Below are 27,216 nucleotides of genomic sequence, written 5' to 3'. Positions count from 1 at the left end.
CTTAGTGGATATTTCCGAAACGTACCCTTTCTCAATTCTTCGTTTTTTCAGAATTTTAGCTAGTTTATTTAGTCCACGGAGACTAGTGGTGATATCATCATTCATGGTTGTTGAATCAATTCTCATCTGAGCTTCAGCATATGTAAGAGAAGCCTAAAAGGGAAACCATAATAACATAATACTTATAAACGATAAAACGGGTTTACTGTGCTCTCATACTTCCATTACATGAAATTCTTAATTTCAAAAAACCTAAAATCAGTAACAAAAGAAGAATCATTTCTGGTCTATTAACTCTTATCTGAGACATTATACCACACAAGCAAGCTTACGTTAAAACAAAGTAAAATGGCAGTTTTGTTAGTGAAAAAAATGGTTAAGCTATAATTACTTTCATGTTCCAATTAATGCACAAATATTTAGGTAATGCTAAAATATGAAGGCAAATTAGATCTATTCTCTGATAACACCTGAAAACTGAAATCCTTTGTGTCATATTCAGCAGGAAATCTTATATGCAAAGTTAAGTACCTGAAAATGTGATACACTGTACTAGAAAATATTTACAGCAATCTCCAACTATAAACAACCCAAATCTACAAACAGCTGTTCCTGTTCCTATTTAAGGAGCCCTGCTGGTGCAATGGTTAAGCGCATGGCTGCCAACTGCAAGGTTGGCAGTTTGAACTCTCCCACTGCTCCACGGGAGAAACATGTGGCAGTGTGCTCTTGTAAAGATTTACAGCCTCGGAAACCCCATGAGGAGGTTCTAGTCTGTCCTACAGGGTTGCTATGAATCGGAATCAACTTGACGACAAGTTTTATTCTTATTTACTTCCTCATGGGAAATCATTATTTTTTAACTGTTTTTTGTTTTTTTTTTAAGTAGCTTCAGAAGTAAAACAAATCAAGAATAGCAGAAAAAAAGTTAGATGATGTCCAGGTCAGACCAGACTCCTGGGAAAGCCAATTACCAAGGGTTTTTCTTCTAAAAAGGTTTTATGTCACGTTCACTACATTTTTTTCATACAATTTTCTTACACTGACCAAGTCTGAGAAAATTATAAGCCCATTCCTACTTAAGAACACAAGTCGTGGAAGACAAACTATTCACACATATTCAGTTTTACACTGCCTTCTTTCCAACCACTAGCTGATCAGAATGGAAGTAACATCAAAGAGAAAGTACATAAGTTGGAATAAGGATCATTTTAAGAAAGCGGGTTTGGGAAACTTCAGAAGCAGATTTAGGTCAAAATGAGGGAGAACATAAGGGAATCTAGGGAGAAGTACTAAAAAGGAAGATAAAAACCAATTGATTCCATCCTGTCTGAACGTAGATCTTAGACTAATTTTACTGGAATCCAGCTGATTTATAGTATTGTTTCAATCAGAAAATGTGAAGGCAAAGAAAATGGTGTAAACCTTAACTTTTAAAACACTACCATTTACAAGCTGGCAAAATTGCAATCACAGAGGTTCCTGAGCGAGGGACTAAAGTTACCTATTTTGTCTTCTCAGGTACTTAATTTTTCAAAGTTTCTGAATACAACACAACTGACACTGAATGTAACTTTTGAATAATACCAATAATTAATCAGATAACTGAAAAAAAGCAGATTTTGCAGCAACACTAGAGAAAAAAATTACTTAACTTAGTAAGCCCAGCTTTTTCAAAGCAATCTACAACACTGTCAGAGAAGTACCAAAGATTTTAACCAATAAAGATGAACCACGAAACTAACCTTTGAATTAATGGCACTTTTGGTAAATCTTGTTTTCAAGATTTCAGCGTTATGATTCATTTCCCAAATACACGAAAACGCCAGCCTATGGAGAGAAAATCGATAGTACCGGTTAACAGGAATCAGTTAAAGAAGTAAATATAATGTTCTTATGAAAAAAAAAAAAGAGGCATAAATACCTGTCCACATTACATCTTAAGGAACACAAGTTAGAGCTAAGCAACTCTGGAACCATGTCAATCCTCTGTAACAGATAAAAACAGAACCACAGATTGCTTAGTTATATCCATACTTCCATTAGACGTTCTATCCTCCGGTAGTATTACTTCAACAAGAAAAAGAAAAGAGTGCTTTGATCATTGTGAGCAGGAGAACTCAGAAATTGTGAAATAGTCTATTTCTACAAAAGTACTTATCTAAAATGTTATGGAAGGAAAGAAAACTGGACTGCTTAACAGTGGATCTAAGTTTTAGTCCTATCTCTACACTAAACACCCTGCTGTCCTTTGAAAGTCTTAACTCTGGTCTGTGTAGTAATTTGTGCTAGACAATTCCACAGGCTCTCTGAGCTAACTGGACTTTTTTCCAATGCTTAATACAAACTACATGGTGTTCCAAAGATGCTTAAAATGAAAGACACTAAATTTATGGAAGAACAGACTAAGCTAAAGTTTCCACTCTACTTTCACAATTTCTCTCAAGTTTACCGAGTTCATACTCTAAGAATAAAAGATAAACTGCAACAGAATAGATTCATGACTTAAACTCTATAAAAACCAGAAAATACATTATAGCTAGTTGCTCCTAGATAATGAGTTACATGTGACACAACAATTTATATCAACTACACCTATCCACCTGTTATTTGGTCCCCTCAGTAACAAAAAAATGTTGCAATATTTTCACTGATTTAAGGCCATTCTATGCTATGTATTTCCTTTAGCTATCCGAAACTATGACTGTCAAATTTCAAAAGTGCCCATGATTGTTACAAAATAGCTATGTACAATTAATTTAATAGTTATCTACCGAGTTTCACTAAATTCTTTCCTCAAGAAACACTTCAGATAACTTTATTATTAAAAATAAATTATATGCACATACAGGTTTAGGGTCATGGTTTCACGGCCTAATAACATGTTCAGTCCTTCTGTTCTACCTCGTAGTTCGCTGGGTAGTGCCTGGGGTCTTAAAAGCTTGTGAGCGGCCATTTGAGGCACAATAATTGGTCTCTACTTATCTGGACTCATAGCTACTCTACAGGACAGGGTAGAGCTGCCCCACAGAGTTTCCAAGGAGCGCCTGGTAGAGCAACAAAGGAAGGAGAGTCAGGAATAGGAAGAGGATATGGAACATGTGGCTAACTGCCTCCATGAAAAGCTGCCTCCTTTGCCGTGAGACCAGAACTGGATGGTGCCCAACTACCACTACTGAACATTTTTATCAGAGATTCTGCATAAGAATCCTGATCACAAGGGGAAAATTTAAACAGAATTTCAAATTTTCATGCACTCCAGACTTTCTGGAGCCATGGAGGCTAGATGAACTCCTGAAACTACTGCCCTGAGAAAACCGTTAAGCCTTAAACCAAAAATAGCCCATGAAGTCTTCTTAAAACCAAACAATAACTTAACTGAAAAGAATGTCTGCCTTGAGCACTGTGCTCTTTTATCTATATGGGATCAAACTGACACCAGCAACATGGAAGGTTACATAGGAACCTTAGGGGGCAGTGAGTTTATGTTAATGAGGGAGGAAAAACTAAGAAAAAGAGGGTGAGAATGGCTGCATAACTCGAAGAATGCAATCAATGTCACTGAATTCAACATGTAGAAAAGTAAATTGGTATACTCTCTATATTCTCAACAAAAAGATTAAATTATAAAAAAAAAAGTAAAAGTATGCATCAACATTCCAATTTAAAATCAGCTCATTATTTACCTTTTCACAAAGATACACAGTTGTGCCTCTTCTGGCTGACTCCTGATCCAAAGCATTTCCTGGTCTAATGAAATGGCTGACATCAGCAATGTGAACACCAACCTCAAAAGGTAAAAATAAAAAGGTGTGTCAATATGCTTAACTGGGTAAATGAATTGATGAAGTTTTAATGCGAACAAACTTAGCTAAGTCGAAAAAGGACTCAGTCACCTTTGACACGTGCCTATCAGTTCTCGCAACCGTAACTATACTTGGCATGAGTCATCACAAACAGAAATTCTATACTGGTTCAAAAGAAAATAAACTCAAAAACAGAACTGTACTTGGTTAACAAAGTCATTACAATACAAATACCTCCAAATTTCCATTTTCAAGCTGTCTACAATGTAGGGCATCATCTATATCAGTACACCCTGGTGGGTCCACACTGCAAACACACAGATGCCTCAGGTCTTCTCGGTACTTCATGTCCTGGATGATGCCATATAACAAAGAAATCAACAATTACTTTGACACTACTACTGCAACAGAGTTTTCATGAGATCAACAATGTTTATACAAAGATCTGTATTTCCTTAATGATAATCACACATTATGATTTGTAACTAGTAGTAGTTACGTAACATTTGAAAAAGCTGACACATCCTAGCATCTCCTCTAGAAAAATCTGCCTTTCAATAAAGAAGCAAATGGTTTCTGTGGTACCCAAGAGTGCTATACCTAACTAAGTGCTGAGAGGAAAAATGCCATGGTTTCTACATATTTAAAAGCACATATCAGGTTTTTTTATCAGGCTTAAACAAAACTAGCTTTGATTATTTACAACGATATTAAGAATTTTTTAACTTACCTTCTCAGTAATGGCCCAGGGCATCTTTGGCAGAAAGCTGAGAACAGCCTGAGAGAAAGGCTGATGGGGAACGTCATGTTCAAGTAGCAGAACTTCTGTTTCCGTCTCTTTATCTCCAGCATCACCTAAATTTTTTACAAAGTGTCCCTAAAACCAAAAAGTATTTTTAGAAAGGCATATTTTACAGCTTTTGGTTTGGCAATTTATATTTTATTATGAAATTAAATTTCTGAGCATTTACATACCACTCTAATGTACCTAGGAAACCCTGGTGGCATAGTGGTTAAGAGCTATGGCTGCTAACCAAAAGGCTGGCAGTTCGAATCGACCAGGCACTCCTTGGAAACTCTGTGGGGCAGTTCTACCCTGTCCTATAGGGTCGCTATGAGTCGGAATCGACTCGATGTCACTGGGTTTGGTTTTCTAATATATCTAAGAGTTCCCATAACTTCTTAAAAGCAACCTCTTGGTAACAAAACTGAACACGAAAGGACCATTCAGGTGATTTATGATGGAGACTTTGTGACGATTCATCTCTTCTAATCACAAATCCCATTACCACTGAGTTGATTCTATCTCATTAATCACAAAACATCTGTTTGTTTCCTACTATCTTTTAAGTTTAAAAAGTGTTTCAAATACAGTGGCTTCAAAATGTATTTACTAGTATCTATTTAGATATAGGGTTGCTATGAGTTGGAACTAACTCGACGGCAACAGATTTTTAGATACCAAACATCTTTTTCATGGTTATCACCAATAAAAATTTGTTGGAAATTTGGGCAAAAATAACTACAAGATTTACATTAGAGTTTCATCAAATTGGATATATTATTTATTAGGTAGCATTATGAAAAATTTCTAAACTTCACTACAAATTCTATACAAAAGTAGATTCTATTTTCATTAAAAAGCAATTTTACTGTCAAATAGTTAATAAAATATCTTAAAATAGAATTAATAATTTAAGCTTACATTTGGGTATCTGGAATTTCTGGGCCAACCATCAATAGCAACAATAATTCTCCGTCCTTCTAACGTGGAAGCCTGTCTGGTTTCTATCCGAATTCGAGGGATTCTCTTATCAGCAGGTGTAAAGAGATGTCTTCTTGACTGGCGAAAATAAAGAAATTTACCAAAACGGAAAAAAAAAAAGAATTTGGGGGATGGGGGCACGGGGAGGGCTACGTTTTATTAAATGTTCAGCATTTTTTTAATTACACGGCAACACGTTCCTTACTCACCTCCTTAATATCAGACTTGGAAAGCATACCACAATATGGTCTCCAATTCCTTCTTATTATTCCAACAACTCTACCTGTAGGCTTTAACATTTTTTCATTTACAGCAGTCTTAAGCTGAGATTTAAAAACAAAAATAAAAATCTTCAGTTACTGCTCCTCTAATTGTAATGAGGCAATTTCTCTCCAAAATTAGAACATGTATATGCATACTAATACATTCAGGCATTAAATTGTGACATAAAACTAAAGAATCTTGGTACTTCAAAATTCTAGGCAACAGCATACCGAACTACTCTAAATAGCTTCATAACAATAAAATAGTACAAAAACAAACATATATATATATACATAAAACCTAAAAAAAAGTTAGAATTCAACTCCTTCCAGTTTTAATATGAGGATTTATTGACTAAAACATGTATATGGCTTCGGAGTTAAAAGACTAAAGTACTAATTAGATGTGTGGATGACTACCTGCCTTTTAAAAAAAACCCAGTACCAGCGAGTCAATTCTGACTCATAGTGACTTGCCTTTTAGCCTCTATGAATTCATTAAAAAGGAGATGGATCTTCAGTGTTCTTCTTTATGCAAAATAAAAACCCAAATACTGTTTATTACTAGAAATAATCAGGATGCTGTAATATTTCACCTCTAACACTCGTCTGGGCTCTCCAAGGATAAAGTTACAATAAAATACTAGAGTACTGAATATAATCTATAGAAAAAAGACCTACTAATTCCAATTATTTATATATTCTTGTTATTATAAAATTAGGAAATAATTAAATAGGTCATATCAGATAGCCTTTTTAATTGGTAAGAAGTAACTGAAAGCATTTGCTTCATAATAAATATTATGCCAACAGAGAAAGAATTATTAAACATATATAATTACAAGGGCCCAGAAATCTAGTATACTAAGAGAATTTTCTAACATTACATAAAAGCATTTCAGAACATTTTAAATTTGTGATTACTTAGATCTCACTAGATCAGATCATATACATACTTTCAAGTAGAATATAGTTTCATACTCAAGTTAATAAGTCTTTTTGCACTTAAATTCATTTAGTTAATTTAAAGGGAAATTACTTAAATGCTTAGAGGGAAAAAAAGCCAACTATGTGTATAACATGTATTAAACCTACAGAACTATAATTTTATTTGATAAATCTGTAAGTAACAAAACCTGTTCAGCTTTTTCAAAGCTGGCACATTAATAACACAAACTACATAGATCAAAAAAAGGTAAAAGCTGCTTAGTTTCATACAATGCTTTCTCTCTCCTCTTCTCTCTCCATGTTATCTTCATTCTGACCTTCATCGTGTAAAACCACAGAAGACGGGGCCACCCACTGACTCCTGGGGAGAAGCTCCACAGCCACAATATCTTCATGGATAGCTCGGTTTAAATTTCCAAGTCCTTGTAAGATTATCTGAAGAAAAGAGCAAATGACACGTGCTCAAATATTTTTCATAGCAAAATCATGAGAAGGGAACCTAACAAAAGTTTATTATACATACTCTGATTGTCTCTATGTATCACTATTTCTCCTCCATATATGTCTGTACATTATATACACATACATACATACATACACCGTGTCTCATAGCGACCCTATAGGACAGAGTAAACTGCCCCATAGAGTTTCCAAGGAGTGCCTGGCGGATTCGAACTGCCGACCTTTCGGTTAGCAGCGAGTCAGAATCGATTCGACGGTGGTGGGTTTTGGGGTGGTTTATATACAGTGTATATATGTGCACACAGGCATATACACATATGTGTGTGTGTGAATATATCCATATATGGAGTCACTTCAGTCCTTTTTTTTTTTTTTTAAGTCCAGTTCTACTTTGTCCTATAGGGTCGCTGTGAGTCGGAATCGAGTCGACGGCAGTGGGTTTGGTTTTGAGTTCGGCTCAATTTCTCAGTATCAAAATATCAAGTAAAAAAAAAAAACGAATCAGAAAATATGGGTTGTTTTCATGGCTCCACTATGTGGAAATAGATACACACTAGTAGTATGAGATATTGGGAAAATTCTTTAACCTTTCTGAGTTTCAGGGCCCTGATTGGTAAAGTGAAAACAAGAGTATCTACTTTTATAGGATGAGGTGAAAATGCAGCATTTAAAGCAGTCAGAAGAGTACCTGGCAAATAGTGACCACTCCCAAAACAGCAGCTGTTTGTTTTAAGGTGGGAGGAGCACTCGGGAGCAATTACATGCCGTGCAAATGCTACTTTCCATAACCAGTCATAATACATAAAACAGAAGCATCCGTTTTTTACTATTTGATTGACTCTAGACATTTATTCTCTTAAAAGCAGTCTATTAGACATGAATTGGACTGGACAATGGGTTGGAGAGGGATGCAGGTGAGGAGTGAGCTTCTTGGATCAGGTGGACACTTGAGGCTATGTTGGCATCTCCTGCCTGGAGGGGAGATGAGAGGGTGGAGGGAGTTAGAAGCTGGCGAAAAGGACACGAAAAGAGAGAGTAGAGGGAGAAAGCGGGCTGTCTCATTAGGGGGAGAGTAATTGGGAGTGTGCAGCAGGGTGAATATGGGTTTTTGTGTGAGAGGCTGACTTGATTTGTAAACTTTCACTTAAAGCACAATAAAAAGTATTTAAAAAAAAAAAAGTAGTCTACTAGAAACTTCTCTTCCATAAACAGTTTCCTGAAAAAGTGATTAACTCTACAAGTATCTGTGACCTCCCATATAACTACCTTCAAAATGATAAATTGGGAAGATAAATTAAATTCTCATACAAATTTTTAAATATTAAAAAAAGACAATGAACAAAAAGCATTTCTGTGTGTACAGAACTTCTCTGCGCACTTGCCTCTTTGTCTTCTTCCGCATCTCCATGCACCCATACTGTAGCTTCTAAGTAATTTTCCCTACTAGCTCTGAATGTTCCTTGAAGGTAGGTACCAGATTTTATGCCTTGCTGTAGCTTACTTAAGGGAAGATGTTCTGAAAATATTACTTTTCCACTTTCTATTTCATTCTGTGAAATAAGCAAACCAAAAGATGCAATTAGTAAGTCTTCTGTATGCTCAATATACAACTATCACCACTATCAGGTGATTAAAAAACAAAACAAAAATCTCATTATGGTATAAACAACTCTATGCATTTGAGAGACTATAAAAATGAAAAAAAAAGTTGTTTTCTACTCTTAAGGCAACTTACATCAATATTTCCATTTCTTAAATTACATTTAGGAGTTTAGCCACGGATGCATTACTAAGAAACTCTGTGTGTTCTTCTACTGCATCCCTCCCAAAATAAACATTGGTAGCTGAGTGATCAAGTGAGCAGGTAGAGATGCAGAGGCTGATGTGAAGCCTCAAATCCATGAGAAGACTGGGGCTACCGTAAGTACAAAAAAAAGCATTTTTTTTCCTTGGCCATTTTAAATAAGAGGTTGGCTGGGAACTGCTTCAGATTTACTACAGTACTTGTCTTGATCCTTAGAGACCTCAATATCCCAAATCCTGCCTGCTTGGCTCTTTTAATGTCCTTCCTAATTTCCTACTGTAATTTTCCACTGTTTAAGATGATGTCACACTTTCCCCGTTTTGCTAAACTCTCCAACTCCCGTTTTCTCTTCTCACTCTCAGGTGATGACCTCAATCCTCATACTGAGAATTAAAAGCAAGCCATAGAAAACTATTTTGTCTCCCCGCAACTGAATCTGCCAATTTTTTTATAGCTATACCAAAACCTCAGCTTTCTCTACTGTAACAATGCATTCATTGCATTCCATTGAACGTTTCTTTAACTTGAGTACCACATACCACCTCTTCTCTATTCAAGAGCTTTATCCTGCAATTATCTTCTCTTACCAGAATCAGAATTTTCCCTCTCTACTCTAACATTTCCACCATTACATAAACTTATACTACCAAAAAAACCAAACCAGTTGCCATCAAGTTGATGCCAACTCACGGCAATCCTGTGCTTTCCAGAGCACAACTGTGTTCCACAGGGTTTCCGATGGCTGTGATCTTTTGTAAATACATAGCCAGGCCTTGCTTCCAAGGGTCCTCTGGGTAGATCTGAATCGCCAACCTTTCAGTTAGCAGCTGAGTGCTTAACCATTTAAGCCACCCGGGGACTCCAAACTTACTATGATAATATGTGCTATTAAAAATAAATAAAATTTGGGTCCCCTTCTAGACATGGGACTGATTCTTTGCTCCACTTCACAACAAAATGCCACAACGCTGTTGTCTGTAACTGCTGTATATATCTACTTCTGTATTTCCACACCCTCATGAATTCACTCCAGTCAATATCCTTCCTCAGTCAACAAACCACTACTGTCAAGATTACAAATAACATACTACCTTGGCAAACTGAATGATCCATTCTGTCTTAATAGAGTGGAAAAAAACTGATCTTGCCCTCCCTGAGACACTTTAACATCCCCATTATCGTTCCTCTGTTTTCTGTCTTTTATTGGTAGTTCCTTTCAGTTCTTCTGCTAACTCTCCCCTGATCTCTAAACGGTGAAGTGCCCCATGGTTCAATTACAGGCCCTCTTCTTTACTCTATCTACATTTACTTCTGTTATTTAGTCCCATCTTAAAAACAAACAGAAACCACCTTCTCTTGGCCCACTTGCCCTCCAACTCTAAGCCCATCTGTCTCCTTCCCATCTCAGCAAAAACTACTGAAAGTGCTACAACACCATCTTTAAATTCTCTTTACCCATTCTTTCACCTACTTCTGCCAGACTTCTGTTCCCCATTACCACCAAACTACTTTTGAAAGGCCCTTCACAACTTTCATATTGCTAAATCCAATCATCAGTTCTCAGACCTCATTTATTTGAGCAATGTCTGACATAGATGGTTACCCCCTCTTCCTTTCTGTACTTGGTTTAAAAGAATTTCATATTCACTTAGTTTTCTTCTTAGTTCTCTCGTGGGTTCCTCCTCATCCTTCCAACTTCCAAATACTGGCGTGCCCAAGGGCTCAGTTCCTGATCCTCTTCCCTTTTCTATGTACACTCATTCCCTAGATCAGGAAATGGTAATTTATGGCCTGTGGACCAAATCTGGCCCACAATTTGTATTTGTTAAATAAAGTTTCATTGGAACACAGCCATGCACATTTGTTTGTCTGCCGATGACTGTTTTACTACCTGGCCCTTTACAAAATAGGCGGCCAGGGAGGAAATATTTGCAAATCTTATACCTGATAATGTATATTCTTATGCAAGAATACATAAGGAATTCTTATAATTCAGTAAAAAAAAAAAAAAAAGACAACCAAATTTAAAGATGGTCAAAGAGCTTGAATAAACATTTATAAAAAAAAAAAAAACACAAACAGCCAATAAGCACATGAAAAGACGCTCAATATTATTAACCATTAGGGAAATACTAATCAAAATCACAATGAGATACTACTTCATACCCACCACGATGACTAGAATCAAAAAGAGATACAACAACAAGTGATAGCAAGGATGTGGAGAAATTGGAGCCTTTACACATTGCTGGTGGGAATGTAAAATGGTATAGTCACTTTGGAAAACAATTTGGCAGTTCCTTAAAAAGTTTAAAGAGCTACCACAAAACCCAGCAATTCCATTCCTAGGTAGATAGATACTCAAGAGAAAGGAAAACTCACTCTAAAAATTAATGACCTACACAACAAATTCTAGGTCCTCATTATTTTTCCCATTCTACCTCATCTTATGACTTCCTTTTATCCTTCTTTGGGCTTTATGATCTCTGCCTGCCGTACCTTCTATTGTAATTGTTGTTACATTCTGTTGCTTCCTTTTCATTTGTCAACCATCTACTAATTATTCACACATCATTTATTCATTCAACGAAGAGTGCCACTATATGCCAGATTCTACTCAGGTTGCTAGGGCTATATCAGTGAACAACACTATTTTAGAAAATCAGCTCTTAAGAATGACATTTTGATGGGTCTGTTACAGTCACTCTTGTTGTTTATAATCCATTTCCTATTCTAATACCAATTTATCCACTACTATGGACTGAACTGTGTCCCCCAAAGTGATATGCTGAATTTCTAATCCCTGTACTTGTGAATATGACCCTGATGGGAAATACAGGATTTCTTTTGTGATGTCAATGAGGTCACAGTAAAACAGGGTGGATCCCAAATCTTCTGAGTGTTGTTTTATAAGAAAAAGAGCAGAATAGACACAGAGACACCCACTAGAAAGACTCTGTATAAGGTGCCATCTACAAGCCAAGGAAGGCCAAGAGACATCCAGGGCTGCCAGAAGCTGAAAGAGACAAGGAATGATTTTTCTCCTTAAATTCAGACTCCTAACCTCCAAAACTGTGTCAAACTAAATTACTTTTTTTTAAAGCCACCCACTTGTATTTTTGTTGCTGCAGCACTAGGTAACTAAGATAAAAAAAAAAACTAAAAATACCCACCAATATTCCAATGTTTAAATTTGGTAACTATAAGCCTAATATCCCAAAGTGGTTATTTTAATATTTTCACTTTTCCAAAACAAACCCAAACATACCCCTTCTTCAGACAAACAAGCAAGACGATCTATGAGTTCAGGGTTAGCAGTTAGGCTCTTTACGTATTCTTCACCTGAAAAATAAGTTTATGTTGTTCTTGATAAATACAAGGTTTTTTCTTTTTTTTTTTTAATTTCCTTAGATACAAAAAAGCATGGGTAATCTTGTTTGTGACAGTACATCTGTCAATTTTCTTTTTGGGGTAGGGGGAATCCATTGGTGTGATCATGTTTAAGCATAGGCAATGGTCAAGTATATCTATGAACTTTTATTGCTAAGCCAAATACAAATAGTGGGGAGAAAACTAACAGCAACTGGGCACCAAAACTCACTTAGCTTAAAAACTCCGAAAAATTAAAAAATGCAAAAATGTGATATGAACTTATACCCCCAAAAAACAAACCCACTGCCATTGACTCAACTCTGACTCATAGCGACCCTACAGGACAGAGTAGAACTGCCCAATAGAGTTTCCAAGACTACAAATCTTTATGCAAGCAGACTGCCACATCTTTCTCCTGGGGAGTGGCTGGTAGGTTGGAACTGCTGATCTTTCGGTTAGGAGCTGAGCACTTAATCACTGCGCCAACTGGGCTCTCTGTGAAGTTATACAAGACTATGCAAATACTAGTTAAGTGAACATCTGAACATGGGTCTGACAATAAGTTTTATAGGCACTTGCAAACATGCACTAATGACTACATTTAGACTTACATGTGAAAGCTGGTATCCCTTCTTCTACAGCTTTCTCTTTGTTCTTCCTGTCATTTGTTATGAAGATAACTTGCAGCTGATTCTCTGCTGACATTTTCTTCAAATGTTCATTGTACCATTTCGCTGCCACTCGAATAGCTCTATCATTTCTGTCATTAGCATTTTCTCCCTGTTCTTGTTCTACATAGGTTTCTCTAAATGTAAAGAGATGGAAAAAAATGAAATGAAAGGAAAACAACCAATAGAACAGGGATATTTAAAAACTGGTAGGACATAAATGCTTAACAACAGCTAAACTTAAAAATCAATGATATATCCTGCTGTTTTCTCTTGAATGTATTCAGAATTATACCTCAGAGAAGAAATAAATAGGACCCTCATAGTTATACTTTTAAAACAATTGGCTTGGAAAAGAAAATCATGTTGTTCGATGGGAAAAAAAGAATGAGAAATTCAAGATCAGTTTTTACACTCTTGGGACATAAAATAATCTCAAGTTTGTTGAAAGAAAATACTATGATGGTTATACTTTCTAACTGCAGATTAACAGCAACTCCTAAAAACTACAAATAATATTAGATAATTATGACCATATGATTCCAAAGGCATTAAATAGATAATAGATGTACATCACCCATGGTATCATCCATGGTAACATTCAATAAATGGCAGGGGCTATCTAAAGACCGAAGGACCAGACACAGATATGACTGCATATTCCTTCTATGCCTGTCCTCTTGAAAACATTATGCTAAGTGAAATAAGGTAGTCATAAAGGGGCAAATGTTGCATAATTCCACTTACATGAATTATCTAGAACAGGCATATTCATAGAGACAGAAGGACTGAGGTTTACCAAACGCTGGAGATGGTGGGAGTTACTGCTTAATGGGTACAGAGGTTCTGTTTGGGGTGATGGAAAAGTTTTGTAAACAGGTGGTGGCGATGACTGTACAATGCTGCAAATATACTTAATGCCACTAAATTGTACACTAAAAAACGGTAAGTTTTGTCACATATAGTTTATCACAGTAAAATACTTTTTTTTTTAATCAAGGAATTCCTATTACCTTCCCACCCTACATAAATCTACTTTATATTTTTAAGTCTCACCCTCACAGGTTATCCTTATGATGGTTATTTTCCTATGATGATTATTCACATAAAACGGTACTCCTTGGCCAAATCTCATCTTCCAAGATTCTATTGCTCAACTTATGATAAAACCAATTCAAAACAAAAACCATTTTGGAACTAAAAGTACCCACTGTGGCCTAGGAGTCAGAAGCCCTATATTCTAGTCTTGGCCTCATCAATGACTACGGGATCTCAGCGAGGTTCACTTGGCATTATTTTCTGCACACATTCTGACGATTACACAAATTACTCCCACAAATCCTTCCCCATGTCTGGCTAATTTTATGGTTTTTTGAAATTTAAGAGAATTTCCCCCTACCTATGGTGCTCATTAGTGAATGTATAGAAATGCTTCTCATGATTATTAGTCACATCTCGGATTCGTTTATAAACCGGGGCACTCCTACTTCTCACTTCTTGGAGAACTGTTTGTAACACAATTACATTCCTGATGGCAGGATCCTCAAGAACATCGATCTTAAAAAGAAAAAAATTAAAAGTTAATTCTTCACTATGTTAATTCTTCACTATGTTAAACTACATATTGTTTTTTCAAACATAAAACCCATTCAGCTTAAAAACTCGGATTATCCATTAACCCAACGAGCAGTTTTGCTACAGAAAAACTGACAACGGTCATTCAACCCTTCGAGTTTATTAGAGAAGGGTACACGTAAACAGACCGATTATAAAACTTGGTAGAATTAAACCCATTAATAAAAACGTTGGCCCACATCGTTTTCTTTCGCAGGCACTTACAAGCTGCCTGGGGGTTGCAGGCTGGAGGCTACAGAAGCCCAGGTCTCCGGCCTCCAATTACAATCTAAGGCAGAAGAGACACCAGGAGTTAGAATATTACGTGTCTAAACTTCTTACGACCCAAGGGGTGGGGCGAGGGAACAGCACAAGGAAAGGAACCTCGGGCTGGAGGACAGGAGGTGTGATTCCTGGTAAGTTCTGCCTCTCACTTAGGCATGTTTAGGCATGTCATGTTGCCCAAGCGCTTCTCCCTGGACCTCAGTTTTCCTGTCACCAGCAAAGGGGTCTCATCCTGGTGGGCCCGCGATGCCCAACGCCCACCCTCCAGCGCACCTGGTGAAGCAGCACGTTGGTGTCAGGCAGCAAGTAGTGCGGCTGGGGGCAGAGGCTGCTCGCCGGGTCTTGGGGCTGCGGCTCGAGGGCTGGCCCCTCGTGCGCCCCGCCGCACGCTGCGCACCCGGTCGTACCACATCCGATATCGTCCCGCAGGTAGTGCTCACGCACAATCTTCATCACGCCGCCTGCCCGCGTCTTTTTTAAGAAAGTTTTGGACTTCAGCATTTTGTCTCGAGGCGCTGAACCCAAAACGCCGGCAGTACTCTTCCGGAAAAAAAAATCAAGAAAGGAGCTCTCGCACAACTATGCCTCAACCCGAAGTTCGCCCCTTCCCGCTCGAGAGTATTGGTAAACAACGCTCGCGAGAAAATGTCGAGACTGATGTTGGTTGGCTCTGTATAGGTCCGTGAGGATTGGGCAGAGGCGAAGACCCCGGTGGGATGGGCGGAGCCCGGAGCCGTTTCCGCCCGTGTCTGGGAGGGGCCTGCCGTTGGACTCCGGCGCCAGGTATGCGTTGCTTGCGGAACCTCTGCAGACCCGGGAGAGCTGAGTTCCGGCAGCGAGGGCTGCCGCTTCTTCCGTCCTCCCCGGGGCGCGGAAATGGTTGTCTTGGTTACGGATCCTAACGGTCCCTGGCTCTGAGAGCGCTCGCTGGGGGGCTGCGCCCGGAACTGCAGACTGGAAACGCTTTCGCGGTGGCGGTTGGTCTAGCCTTCGACGTGGAATAATTGAAGCTTTCGAGGTAGTTTGCGGCGATCGATCTTCTTTTCCTGCACGGGGCAAGGAATCATCCGATGCTACCAATTTGGGGCTTATTCTCTGAGTGTCCGATCCTACGTAGTCCAGGAGATGTTATCTGCCCTTTATTTCACCTTTCATTTCTCTTTTTCCTTCAAAAAGGAGGGTTAACTACGGAAGTTCTTACCGTTTTCTCTTCACACACCTCTTTTCTAATCATTCACTGCCTTAGGAAAAATTGAAGTCTGTAATACCACGAGAAATTTATTATATCGCGTAGTATTAAAACAAAGGAGTTGCAAAAAATCCTAGCGTACTTGAGTTTTTCTCTTCCACCTTGTTTTCATTATGCTATTTGGGTAGTCTACAAAAGTTTTTATAGCGCTGTTTCCCTATATTAAAAATATTTAGCGATGTTCCATTGCCTGTAGAATAAAACCCAAACGTACTTTGCTGTTTAGGGTCCTCCACAGACTTGTCCCAAGGGTCTTGAAGGTTGTGTGTGTGCATTTATGTTTAGGGAATGGAAGGAGTCACTGCTCAAATTCACAAAGACTTTGCCCTAGCGAGACTACTGCTATCTTCTCATGTTGTTTTATGTTTTCACCATCTCTATACCTCATGCTTTTCCTTTTTTACCATACGTACATAAATCCTTCAAGATTTTAAGTCCTGCGTCTATATAGCCTTCCCCTGACCAACTCAGAAGTGGTTTTTCCTGGAACATGTGTTGCCTTTATTAGGAGCATTCTTGAGTAATAATGATTTAGGGCTTTGTCTTTTATCTTGACAAGTATACAATTCTTTATTTCCTCCAGGAACAATTCCTTTGCCCAGAAACCGGGACTTTTATTCCACAGTTGGGTTTTAATGACTATATGTTTGATTTGCAGCCCTGGTGGGGTAGTGGTTAAGAGCTCGGCTGCTATCCAAAAGGTCGGCAGTTCAAATACACCAGCTGCTCCTTGGAAACTCTACAGGGCAATTCTGCTTTGTACTGTAGGGTCGATATGAGTTCGAGCGTTACTCAGATGGCACCTAACAACAACATGTTTGATTTGAGCACTCACTCCAGTAATCTGTCCTAGATGTTGGGTCTTCCAGATTGTCTAACAAGTACTTGGGAATTCTTAGTATCGTTTCATGTTTTCGTTATCGTTTTGTTTTCTGTAGTGAATGAGCACATTTAAATTATTATTTTTTATTTACAGAGAGTTGAAATTGAATTTTAGAGACAAAAACTGACCCATAACGATAAAGATGTCTCGAAAAATTCCTAAGGAGTCAAAAAAAGTGAACGTCTCTAGTTCTTTGGAATCTGAAGATATTAGTTTAGAAACGACAGTACCTACAGATGATGTTTCCTCGTCAGAAGAGAGAGATGGTAAAATCAAAATCACCAGGCAGCTAATTGAACGGAAAGAATTACTTCATAATATTCAGTTACTGAAAATAGAACTATCCCAGAAAAACATGATGATCGACAATTTGAAAATGGATTATCTTACAAAGGTAAGATTAGGTGCAAATGTTATCTGTATGATTTATTATATTGAAACTGCAGATAAATAAGAATCGTTGTTAAGTGCTGTCGAGTCGACTTGGACTCCTAGCGAATTAGATTTATCTATACGTGATTTGGAAACCCTGGCGTCGTGGTTAACAACTATGGCTGCTAACCAAAGGATCGGCAGTTCAGATCCGCCAGGCGCTCCTTGGAAACTCTGTGGGGCAGTTCTACTCTGTCCTATAGGGTCGCTATGAGTCAGAATCGACTCGATGGCACTGGGTTTGGTTTTGGTTTATAAGTGATCTGGAAACCCTGGCGTAGTGGTTAACAACTATGGCTGCTAACCAAAAGGTTAGCAGTTCATATCCACCAGGCACGCCTTGGAAATCCTATGGGGCAGTTCTACTCTGCCCTGTAGGGTCGCTGTGGGTCAGAATCAACGGCAACAGGATTGGCTTGGTTTTATCTGTAATCTGGGAGCCGTGGTGGCGTAGTGGTTAAGAGCTACAGCTGCTAACCAAAAGGTCAGCAGATCGAATCCACCAGCTGCTCCTTGGAAACCCTATGGGGCAGTTCTGCTCTGTCCGATAGTATCGCTATGAGTCGGAATCGACTCCACGGCAGTGGATTTGGGTTTGATTTTTTTATATGTCATCTGGGGAGCTTTGGTCGTGTAGTGGTTAAGAGCTCAGCTGCTAACCAAAAAAAAGATCAACAAATTGAATCTATCACCCACTCCTTGGAAACCCTATGGGGCAGTTCTCCTCTGTCCAGTAGGGTCACTGTGAGTTGGAATCGACTCAACAGCAGTGAGTTTGGGTTTTGGGTATATGTGATCTAACATGGCGATCTGCTCCCGTAGAGATTTCAGCCTAGGAAACCCTATGGGGCAGTTTTCCTCTGCCTTTAGGGTCACTGTGAGTCAGAATCAACTCAGTAGCACACAGTAGCAATAACATCTGTGATGTGAAGTTGAAAAGTTTATTTTTGTTAATAGGTAGGGGAAAATTATTTGTTTACCAAATAAAAGAATACTGAAAGAAGGGGTCATTTAAAGTTAGTTGTTGTATTGTTAGCTGGTATCCAGCTGGCCCCCAATTTAGGGCGACTCCATACACAACAGAATGAAAAGCTGCCTGGTCCTGTGTCATCCCCATGTGTCTTTGTTATTTAGTGCTGCTATAACAACACAAGTGAGTGGCTTTAACAAACCAATCTGCTCACAGTTTAGGAGGTTAGAAGTCCGAATTCAGGGCACGGCTGTAGGGTAAGGCTTTCTCTCTCTGTCGGCTCTAGAGGAAGGTCTTTGTCTCTTCTGAGCTTATGCTCCTGAGTCTTCATGTGGTTTGGCATCTCTCTTCCCCTATCTCTGCTTCTTTCGCCAGTTTGTTTAATTTCTTTCATGTCTCAAAAGAGATTGACTCAAGACTCACCCTATACTAATCCTGTCTCGTTAACGTAGCAAAGACGACCCATTCCCAAATGGAATTATACCACGTGTAGGGGTTAGGATTTACAACATACATTTTCGGGGGACACAGTCCATAATACCATGGTAGCTTGCAGATCCAACCTGTGTGATTCACAGGGTTTTCATTGACTAATTTTCAAAAATAGATCACCAGGCTTTTCTTCTTGGTTTGTCTTAGTCTGGAAGCTTGGCTGAAACCTGTTCAGCATCATAGCAGCGTGCACGCTTCCACTGACAGACAGGTGTGGCTGTAGCCGAGGTGAATTACTCTCGTGAAGTGTCTCCTGTAGTGCTCGCACTAAAAAAAACACTAGATAGACTCAATTTAAAAATTCTAGGTAGTGTGAGAATGTTGTCTTAGGTTTATATTCTAGCCACAATCTTTTCTGCTTCATTGAAAACTAACCCTGATGTGACTACCTTGATGGGGAGAATTGAGATCATTAAGTTGTTGAATCTGTATCCTCTATCGTGGAGTTTTTGTTCTGTCTTCTATTCTTTTGTTGTAATTATTTCTGTTATTTAAAAAAAAAAGTTATTTAGGGTGGGGGAAATCCTAATTCGATAGGTACTGCATCTGTTAAGAACCCAAAACCGAAAAACCAATTGCTGTCGAGTAGATCTTGACTCACAGCGACCCCACACAGGCAGAGCAGAAGTGCACACTGTAGGGCGTTCAGGGCTGTGAATGTCCAGAAGCAGATCATCGGGCCTTTTCTTTCAAAGGCCTCTGGGTGGGTTCCAGCTGCCAACCTTTTGGTTAACAGTCGAGTGCTGAACTGATTTTCTCACCTAGAGACTTACATTAAGAAGCCAGGGATCTTAGATTCAGATACTACGTACAGTCTTCAGCAAGTGGCGTTTGCCGTGGCAATACCAAGGATGGTCCTTGTTTTTCTGTCCTGTTCTGTGGTTATTCACAGTTACAGAGTATTGTGTATAAGATCTGGTAAAGTAGTCACTAGCTGTAGGAAATGTACAGTAATTTCAGAAAGACAGGAGACAGTTCTTTATTCTTATTTCTGTCTCTGATGAGGTGTTTTCTTTCTAATAGTAAATCCTCCACTTTTACTCTTTGTCCCAGGTTTTTCTACTCTCTGCCCTCTTCTGCATTTTTTCGTTTCAGATGTACCTTCTCCTAAGTCAGTCCTTACTTTTGCTTTTGTCTATGAAAACCCTGGTGGCGTAGTGGTTAAGAGCTACAGCTGCTTACCAAAAGGTCAGCAGTTTGAATCTACCAGGCACTCCTTGGAAACCACATAGGGCAGTTCTACTCTGTCCTAAAGGGTCGCTATGAGTTGGAATCAACTCGACCACAACAGGTTAATGGGTTATGTATGCTAACATTCATTAGTGTCCTGCTTGTAGAAAAACTTTCTTGACCATGCCTCTCTAGGAAAATAAGGAAGTGTCCAACACCTCAAGTTTTGATGACATAAGGAACTAGTTCAAGTAAATTTTAAAGAAATGTTAGTAGCTAACATTAATTGAGTGCTTACTCTGCCAGACAGCATCCTGAGAACTTTTCATGTATTATCTTATTTAAGCCTCACAGTAACCCTCTTGAGGTATGGGTACTTCTGTAAGAGGATCTTGCCTGACCCATAGTATTAAATGAATCAATGGAGTAAGTCAGACTTGTGCCTGATAGTAAGTGCTCAACTATTTGTTAAATGAGTGACCAAACCCCATTTGGCACTTAATGAAACACAGCTACAGAGTAGTTAATAGCATACCCAAGGCCATTCAGATGGAAGTGATGAAACCAGGAAGGATTCAAACTTAAGAAGTCTAGAACCCATACTCTAAAAAGTGAATCTTCTAACACTTTGTAAGTGACTACTGTGTACCACATCCAAACTCACGTTTTGTTTGGCCACCTTTTTGTTATTTGTTTTCAAATTGTATTGTGTTTGTTCATAAATGGCTTCTCTCCTTTTTAAAAGTGTAAGCTTTACATTATAGAAATGGTGGCTTTTTCATGATAGACACTCTAATGTAATAGATGAGAGCTGCAGTTCTAGATGTGCACAGTCTGGGTTTGAATTTCAGCCTGGTTTTTGACCTTGGATCAATTCCTTAACTTTTCTATTCCCTGACTTTGTGTAAAATAAGGATATAGATAGTATTTACTTCACAGAGTTGTTAATCAATGCATGTGAACTCATACAGTGATTCCTGGTACTTAATAAATAATAATAATAGCTACACTTATTCAGCTCTATATTATTGTTTTCGTACTCCTGTGGTGCATAGCACAGTTTGTTAGTGTTGTGGCTTTCTACTTGGACTTCAAATGTAGAAGATTGAATTAATCATATTTCTCAGTTTATGGCATATAGTCATCATTGATCCTTGCAAGGCTACTGTCTTTTATATATTCTTTTTTATTTTCATAGCTTATTTTGCATTCCTCCCTCTCTTTGTGCAACCATTTTAATGTTCTTTTGTTCCATGTATTCTTAAAAGTGGATATCTTTTATCATTTAAAAAAAATCATTAGTTTGCATAAAATACATGTTTTGTTTTAGATTTCATCTCTTCTATAGTTCCCCCCCGCACTAACTGCTATTTTTAAAATCATTCGTCTATGTGTACATCTAGTCCTTTGCTTCCAACTCCTGCATAATTCCAGTGGTGTACATCTATCAATTTATCCATTCACTTCCACTATGTATATCCATTCAGATTGCTTCCAACTCCTTATTCCACAAGCAACCTTGGCCACCTTTAGACATTTTTCTTTTGGATCTGTGTGAAAATTTCTTTGCGATATATACCAAGGAGTAGAATTTCTGTACCATAGTAGAATTTCATATATGCTTAATTTGATCAAGTATTGCTGACTTGCTCTCCGGAATAGCTGCCCTTCTCTGCATTCTCATAGTTTTTTGCCTAAGGTTCCATTTGGATACCCTTTCGGGGTAAGATGTTTGCTGTCAAATATATGAAGAAATATTGCATAATAAAAGAATTGTTGTTAGGTGCCATCGAGTTGGTTCTGACTCATAGCGACCGTATATGCTACAGAACGAAACACTGCCCAGTCCTGCGCCATCCTCGCCATCATTACGTTTGAGCCCAATGTTGAATCCACTGTGTCAGTCCATCTCGTTGAGAGTCTTCTTTTTCGCTGACCCTCTACTTTACAAAGCATGACATCCTTCTCCAGGGACTGGTCCCTCCTGATAATATGTCCAAAGTATGTGAGACGAAGCCTTGCCATCCTTGCTTCTAATGAACATGAAAGAATTAGTCTTCTGTGATTCATTGAACCTAAGACACCATCGATTATGTGCCTTAGATTGTAAGATACATTCTAATTTCAGATATGTTAATATAAAAAAAAGGTGTGAGTCTGGAACTGATGCGAATGGTCTTTTTAGCCAGTTGTTCATTCTCCAAGCTTAGTGTTTTGTAAGCATTGGGCATCAGGGCTGCAAAGATGAAAATACCACACTTGAGTGTTACACAACGTAAGTTTCCCTTACTAGACTATAAAAAAAAAACCCATATAGCTACATGATAATACCTGGAAGTCACAGGAAAAGTGAGTTTGTACGGGATGTAAACTTGTTACTGTTTTAAATGGCCTGATTTTAAGTCACTAAGTTCCCTGTCATTGGAAACATTCCAATGTTGAATGGCCAGTTTTCATGAATATTTTAAGTATTTCTGCTATGGAAAGAGATTAAACTAGTTGTCCAGAGCTTCAGAGATTAAGAGTTGTTAATACCAAAGACTTGGAAAATGGTGCCTGCTAGTTGCAAGAGATGTGGAAACCGTGGCTTAGAAACGTTAAGGATTTTGTTCTCTGATAGAACAAGAATTTGGATATAGGCAATTTGGATCTGATATAGTTCTTCCTTGATGTCGTTAGGGACCCAGGCTTCTTTTAACGTGCTCAGATGTTTTTAGCATGTGCTTTTTACCTCAGAATCACAGAATGGCACACCCACCTCCAGTATTGTGTCAGTGTTATAGGCAGAAACAAGGAAAAAGGTAATAGGAAAAGGGGGCATATGCCAGATGAATCAGTTCCCTTTAAAGAGCTTTTCCAGAATCCCAAAACTTTGGCTAAAACTGTGTAGCATGATCACACCCAGCTCCTAAGGATAGGAAGCTGGGAAATATAAATTTTAATGAACACATGATTGTCACTAATAAAAATCAGGGTTATATCAGAAAGAAGGGAAGAATTGATACTGGGAGTAACTTGTTTTCTTTACTTATCAGTGTCTTTTTACTTAGAAAATATGTGAACCCATGTGATCTAACCTCTTTCCATGCTGGTATGGCAGTAGTACAGATATTTAGATACACGTGGCATTTTTATAGTTTAAGTTAATTGGAATGTCTTGACCCATGTTGATTTGGTTTCTCCATGTGTAAAAAACAGGAACAAGTTAAAGAACACTTCAAAAGCATTGATTCCCGATTTCCACTCAGCTGCTTACTAAGAGAATTTAGAAATTCAGATCAAACTTTCTGTATAATTATTAGGTTTCACTCTTTTTATCTCTATCTATTGCTGCCTAAAATTTCCCTCGGTGTTGCACATGGTTTATGCTTGACTGCTAAAGGTTGTCAGTTCAAACCCACCTAGTGGTGTTGTGGAAAAAAGGCCTGGCAATTTGCTTCTGTAAAGATTATAGCCCAAAAAATCCTATATATTAGCCTGTATCCCAGTGGCGTCACCATGAATCGAAATGGACTTGATGGCAGCGTGTTTTTTTGTTGTTGTTGTCAGTTGCCGCTGAGCTGATTCTGAATCATACTGACCCCATGTGTTGCAAATGGTCAAGTGCTTGACTATCAGTGGAAAGGTTGACAGTTTGAAACCACCCAGAGGCACCTTGGAAGACAGGTCTCCCAAACTGCTTCTAAAGGTTACAGTCTTGAAAACTCTGTGGAACAGTTCTGCTCTGCACACATGAGGTTGCTACGATTTTTTTTGTGTGTGTGTGTGTGTTGGTGCTGTCCTCTTCCTTACTCATTTCTTTATTCCTTTACTCTTCATTCTCTTTAGCCATCTATTTTTAAATAGCAAAACTCTTTTTGTTCATCTCTCATTAGAGATCTGTGGGAGATGGAGTGCATCTTCCCAGCCTGATTGCCACTGAGTAAAGGGATTTAATTTAGAAGGCAGTTCAAATTTTAAAAGTTATAAGCCTTAGAAAAAAGTAGTAGTTTCTCTCCTTGTGCTAACAGTATTCTTGACTTGCAAAATATTAATAGTGAAAACTGTGGAAAATCATATTATTTATTGATTGAAGATGTTTATGAGACATGCTGCTGAGGTATAATAGCAATGAATAGGACAGTCCTTTTTTTATGGAGGTTACACTCACAGGAGAGAAGTGATCAACAATCAAACGGTATCTTCAGAGGTCATATGACATAGAGTGACTTAGCAGTGTGGATTTTCTCCTTTAGATAAAGAGTCACCAAACTCTTTCTGTAAAGAGCCAGATCGTAAATATTTTAGATTTTGTGGGCCACATATGGTCTATCACATATTCTTCTTTGTTCTGCCTTTTTTTTTTTTTTAATATATTCTTTAAAAATTGAAGATCTAGTCTTAGCTCGTAGGCTGCACAGAAATTGGATATGGGCTGGATTTGGCCCATGGCCATCATTTTCTAACCCTTGCTTTAGATTATGTAGTCGGGGGGCCATTGGCAGATTTTAGGCAGTTGGTTTACGCTTGTGCTCAGAGTTACATGTCTTGATTTTTGTATTCAAAATATTACTGATGTGATAGACTGAGGGCAGATGGGGTTGAAACAGTAGACAAGCTATTGCAAATAATCTAAATGTAAGAATCTTAAGTTTTTAGCATCATCTACTAGAGCTATTTACTAAGAAATGAAAAGTTGGGAGTTACAATATAAATTCTGTTTTGAACGTGTTAAATTTTAGATTCCTGCTAGACTCCTAAATGAAATTAGAATTTAGAGGAGAGTCTGTGACTAGAAATATGTATATAAAATACACATGGCATATAAATGGCATTTAAACCATGGGATTGGATAGTATTACCTAGTGAGAGAAGAGGGTCCAAAACCAAGGGGCAGTCCAACAGTTAGAAGTGGGATAAAGGAAAAGAATCTAGCAAAGAAGACTGAGAAACTTAAGAGTGTCCAGTGAGTTAGGAGGAAAATCAGAGAGTAGTATCATAGAAAACAAAGGAAGACAAAATGGTCAGCTCTGTCAAGTCATGCTAAAAAATCAAGTAAGATAAATATACAAGAATAACTATCGAACTGGCATTGTGGAAGTGACTCATACCTTTGACAAGAACAGTTGCACTGGAATGGTGTAAGACAAGTGTATTGAGGTTTTGCTCGGAAGGCGAGCAGAGGAATGGTGCTGTAGCAAAGGAAGTTTTGTCATCGAAGGAATGTTGTTTGTTGTGTTTTGAAATGGGATATTGAACATTTTGCGTGATGGTAGGAATGATCCAGGAAAGGAATTTGACAATGAAAGAGGGAATAGCTTGAATGTATTAAGGATTGGATTTTAGGAAGAGCAGGGACACTTTTTCCATTTACACAGGAGAGGTGGCTATGAATGCTTATTATTTTGTAGCTTTGATGGCCAAAAAAAGGACATCATTAGGGCATCTCTCTTTATAAAATTATAGTGATGGTAAAAGTCAGATAGGCTGACTAATGTAACAAACCCCGTATCTCATTGAGTTTCCTACTCAAAGACCAATGGGGGATGTTCCACACACCCTCTCTGGTGAGTCTTCTACAAGTGGTGACTCATAGATCCAGATACCTTCCATCTTTGATGGTATTGCCGTCATCTTTGGCATATGGCCTCGAGGGCCATCAGGAAAGGAAAAGAGAGTGAGTATGAAGAAAGTTTATACGCTTTTAACTGTCCAGAACTATAACTAGTTTTTTCCACCAACATTCCATTGACAAAAACTAGCCACATGGTTCCGCCTAAATGAGAAGGGGTTTGGGAAGACAGTTTGGCTGTATGCGAAGGAAGACAAAATGGATTTGGTGAACATCCAACCAATCTTTGCCACAGTGTATTTTTCTGTTATCAAATACCTGTTTTACTTTTCCTTCTTCAGCATCTTTCATAGACATTTTAGAACCAGCTTGTTGAGGACAACAAAAATCCCTGCTGGAATTTTTATTAAAATTGCATTGAACGAAAAATGATATAAGGTGGAAAAGAAGAATTAAAACTTTGTTCACAGAAGACATGATGTCTATGTACAAGATCCTCAAGGATTTACAAGAAAGCTACTAAAACTAATAAGTGGCTTCAGCAAAATTGAAGGATGCAAGGTCAATATACAAAAGTCAGTTGCATTGCCCTATATTAGCATCAGACAATTGGAATTTAAATAGATAAAAAATCATAAAATGCTTCAAGATAAGTTTAGCAAAATATGTGTAATACATGTATATTGAAAACTATAAAACATTGCTGATGGAAATTTATAAAGACCAAATTAAAGTAGATACATAGCATGGTCAGGGATTAGAAGACTCAATATCGTTAAGGTGTCAATTCTCCCTACATCGATCTGTACATTTAATGTAACCCCAACCAAAATCCCAGCAGGTTCTTTCGTAGACAATAGTAAGGTTATTGGAAAATTTATATGGTTAGTCAAAGGATCTAGAGTAGCCAAAATAATTATGAAAAATAACAAAGTTGGAAGACTTGCACTATGTGATTTCAAGACATACTGTAAAGCTACGTAATTAAGAAAGTTTGGTGCTGGTATGATGATAGACACATAGATGAACCAAACAGACTAAGAGAGTCCCAAATGGACCCATATTTATATCATCATTTAACCTTCAGTAGATTGATCATTCAAATCAAGAAAGGAGAACCTTTTCAGTGGATGTGCTGGAACTATTAGATATCCATATGCCAAAGGATGAACTTCTACCCTTAGCTCAAAATGGACCATAGACTTGAACATTAGAGCTAAGAACCATAAAACTTACAGGAGCTTCCAATGTAGAAAGAGAAACTTACCAGGGCAGTTCTGTCCTGTGGGGAAGTTCTGCTTTGTCACATAGGGTTGCTATTAGTTGAAAATTGACTCTATGGTGGTATACAACAACAACAATCTTTGTGGAAGCAGATCGCCAGGTCTTTTTCCCATGGAGCCGCCTGGTGGGTTCAAACCACCAGCCTTTCTGTTAGCAGCTGAGTGCTTAAATGTTTCACCACCATGGCTCTTTTCATTA

The 27,216-nt window shown here is 38.1% G+C and overlaps 2 protein-coding genes across 10 annotated transcripts in view; one reads left to right on the top strand and one right to left on the bottom strand.

Moving 5' to 3' along the window:
* DIS3 (DIS3 homolog, exosome endoribonuclease and 3'-5' exoribonuclease) overlaps positions 1 to 15,612 on the bottom strand; it is a 35,298-nt gene extending 19,686 nt beyond the window's left edge. For 2 of the 3 annotated variants that reach the window (XM_003409436.4, XM_064270045.1), the window contains exons 1-14: positions 15,261 to 15,612; positions 14,488 to 14,645; positions 13,032 to 13,225; positions 12,317 to 12,390; positions 8,627 to 8,794; positions 7,053 to 7,217; positions 5,781 to 5,894; positions 5,512 to 5,649; positions 4,537 to 4,683; positions 4,041 to 4,157; positions 3,687 to 3,788; positions 1,925 to 1,989; positions 1,746 to 1,830; positions 26 to 153 (exon numbers count right to left, since the gene is read on the bottom strand). In XM_003409436.4, the coding sequence (XP_003409484.2) occupies positions 26 to 153; positions 1,746 to 1,830; positions 1,925 to 1,989; positions 3,687 to 3,788; positions 4,041 to 4,157; positions 4,537 to 4,683; positions 5,512 to 5,649; positions 5,781 to 5,894; positions 7,053 to 7,217; positions 8,627 to 8,794; positions 12,317 to 12,390; positions 13,032 to 13,225; positions 14,488 to 14,645; positions 15,261 to 15,488 (1,883 nt within the window). In that variant the 5' untranslated portion in view covers positions 15,489 to 15,612. Of the gene's footprint in view, positions 1 to 25; positions 154 to 1,745; positions 1,831 to 1,924; positions 1,990 to 3,686; positions 3,789 to 4,040; positions 4,158 to 4,536; positions 4,684 to 5,511; positions 5,650 to 5,780; positions 5,895 to 7,052; positions 7,218 to 8,626; positions 8,795 to 12,316; positions 12,391 to 13,031; positions 13,226 to 14,487; positions 14,646 to 14,927; positions 14,984 to 15,260 lie in introns of those variants that run through there. The other variant, XM_064270046.1, reaches the window with a different exon arrangement.
* Positions 15,613 to 15,666: 54 nt separating this feature from the next.
* Positions 15,667 to 27,216, top strand: part of PIBF1 (progesterone immunomodulatory binding factor 1) — a 231,565-nt gene continuing 220,015 nt past the window's right edge. For 6 of the 7 annotated variants that reach the window (XR_002785568.2, XM_010589415.3, XM_010589413.3 and 3 more), the window contains exons 1-2: positions 15,777 to 16,005; positions 17,213 to 17,513. Coding sequence is in view for 6 of the 7 variants with exons in the window: in XM_010589415.3 (XP_010587717.2) it covers positions 17,262 to 17,513 (252 nt within the window). In the remaining variant the exon portion in view is untranslated. The other variant, XM_010589414.3, reaches the window with a different exon arrangement.

The sequence above is a fragment of the Loxodonta africana genome, chromosome 17 (genome assembly GCF_030014295.1).
Source record: "Loxodonta africana isolate mLoxAfr1 chromosome 17, mLoxAfr1.hap2, whole genome shotgun sequence".
NCBI lineage: Eukaryota > Metazoa > Chordata > Mammalia > Proboscidea > Elephantidae > Loxodonta > Loxodonta africana.
This window is presented reverse-complemented; position numbering and strand designations above follow the sequence as displayed.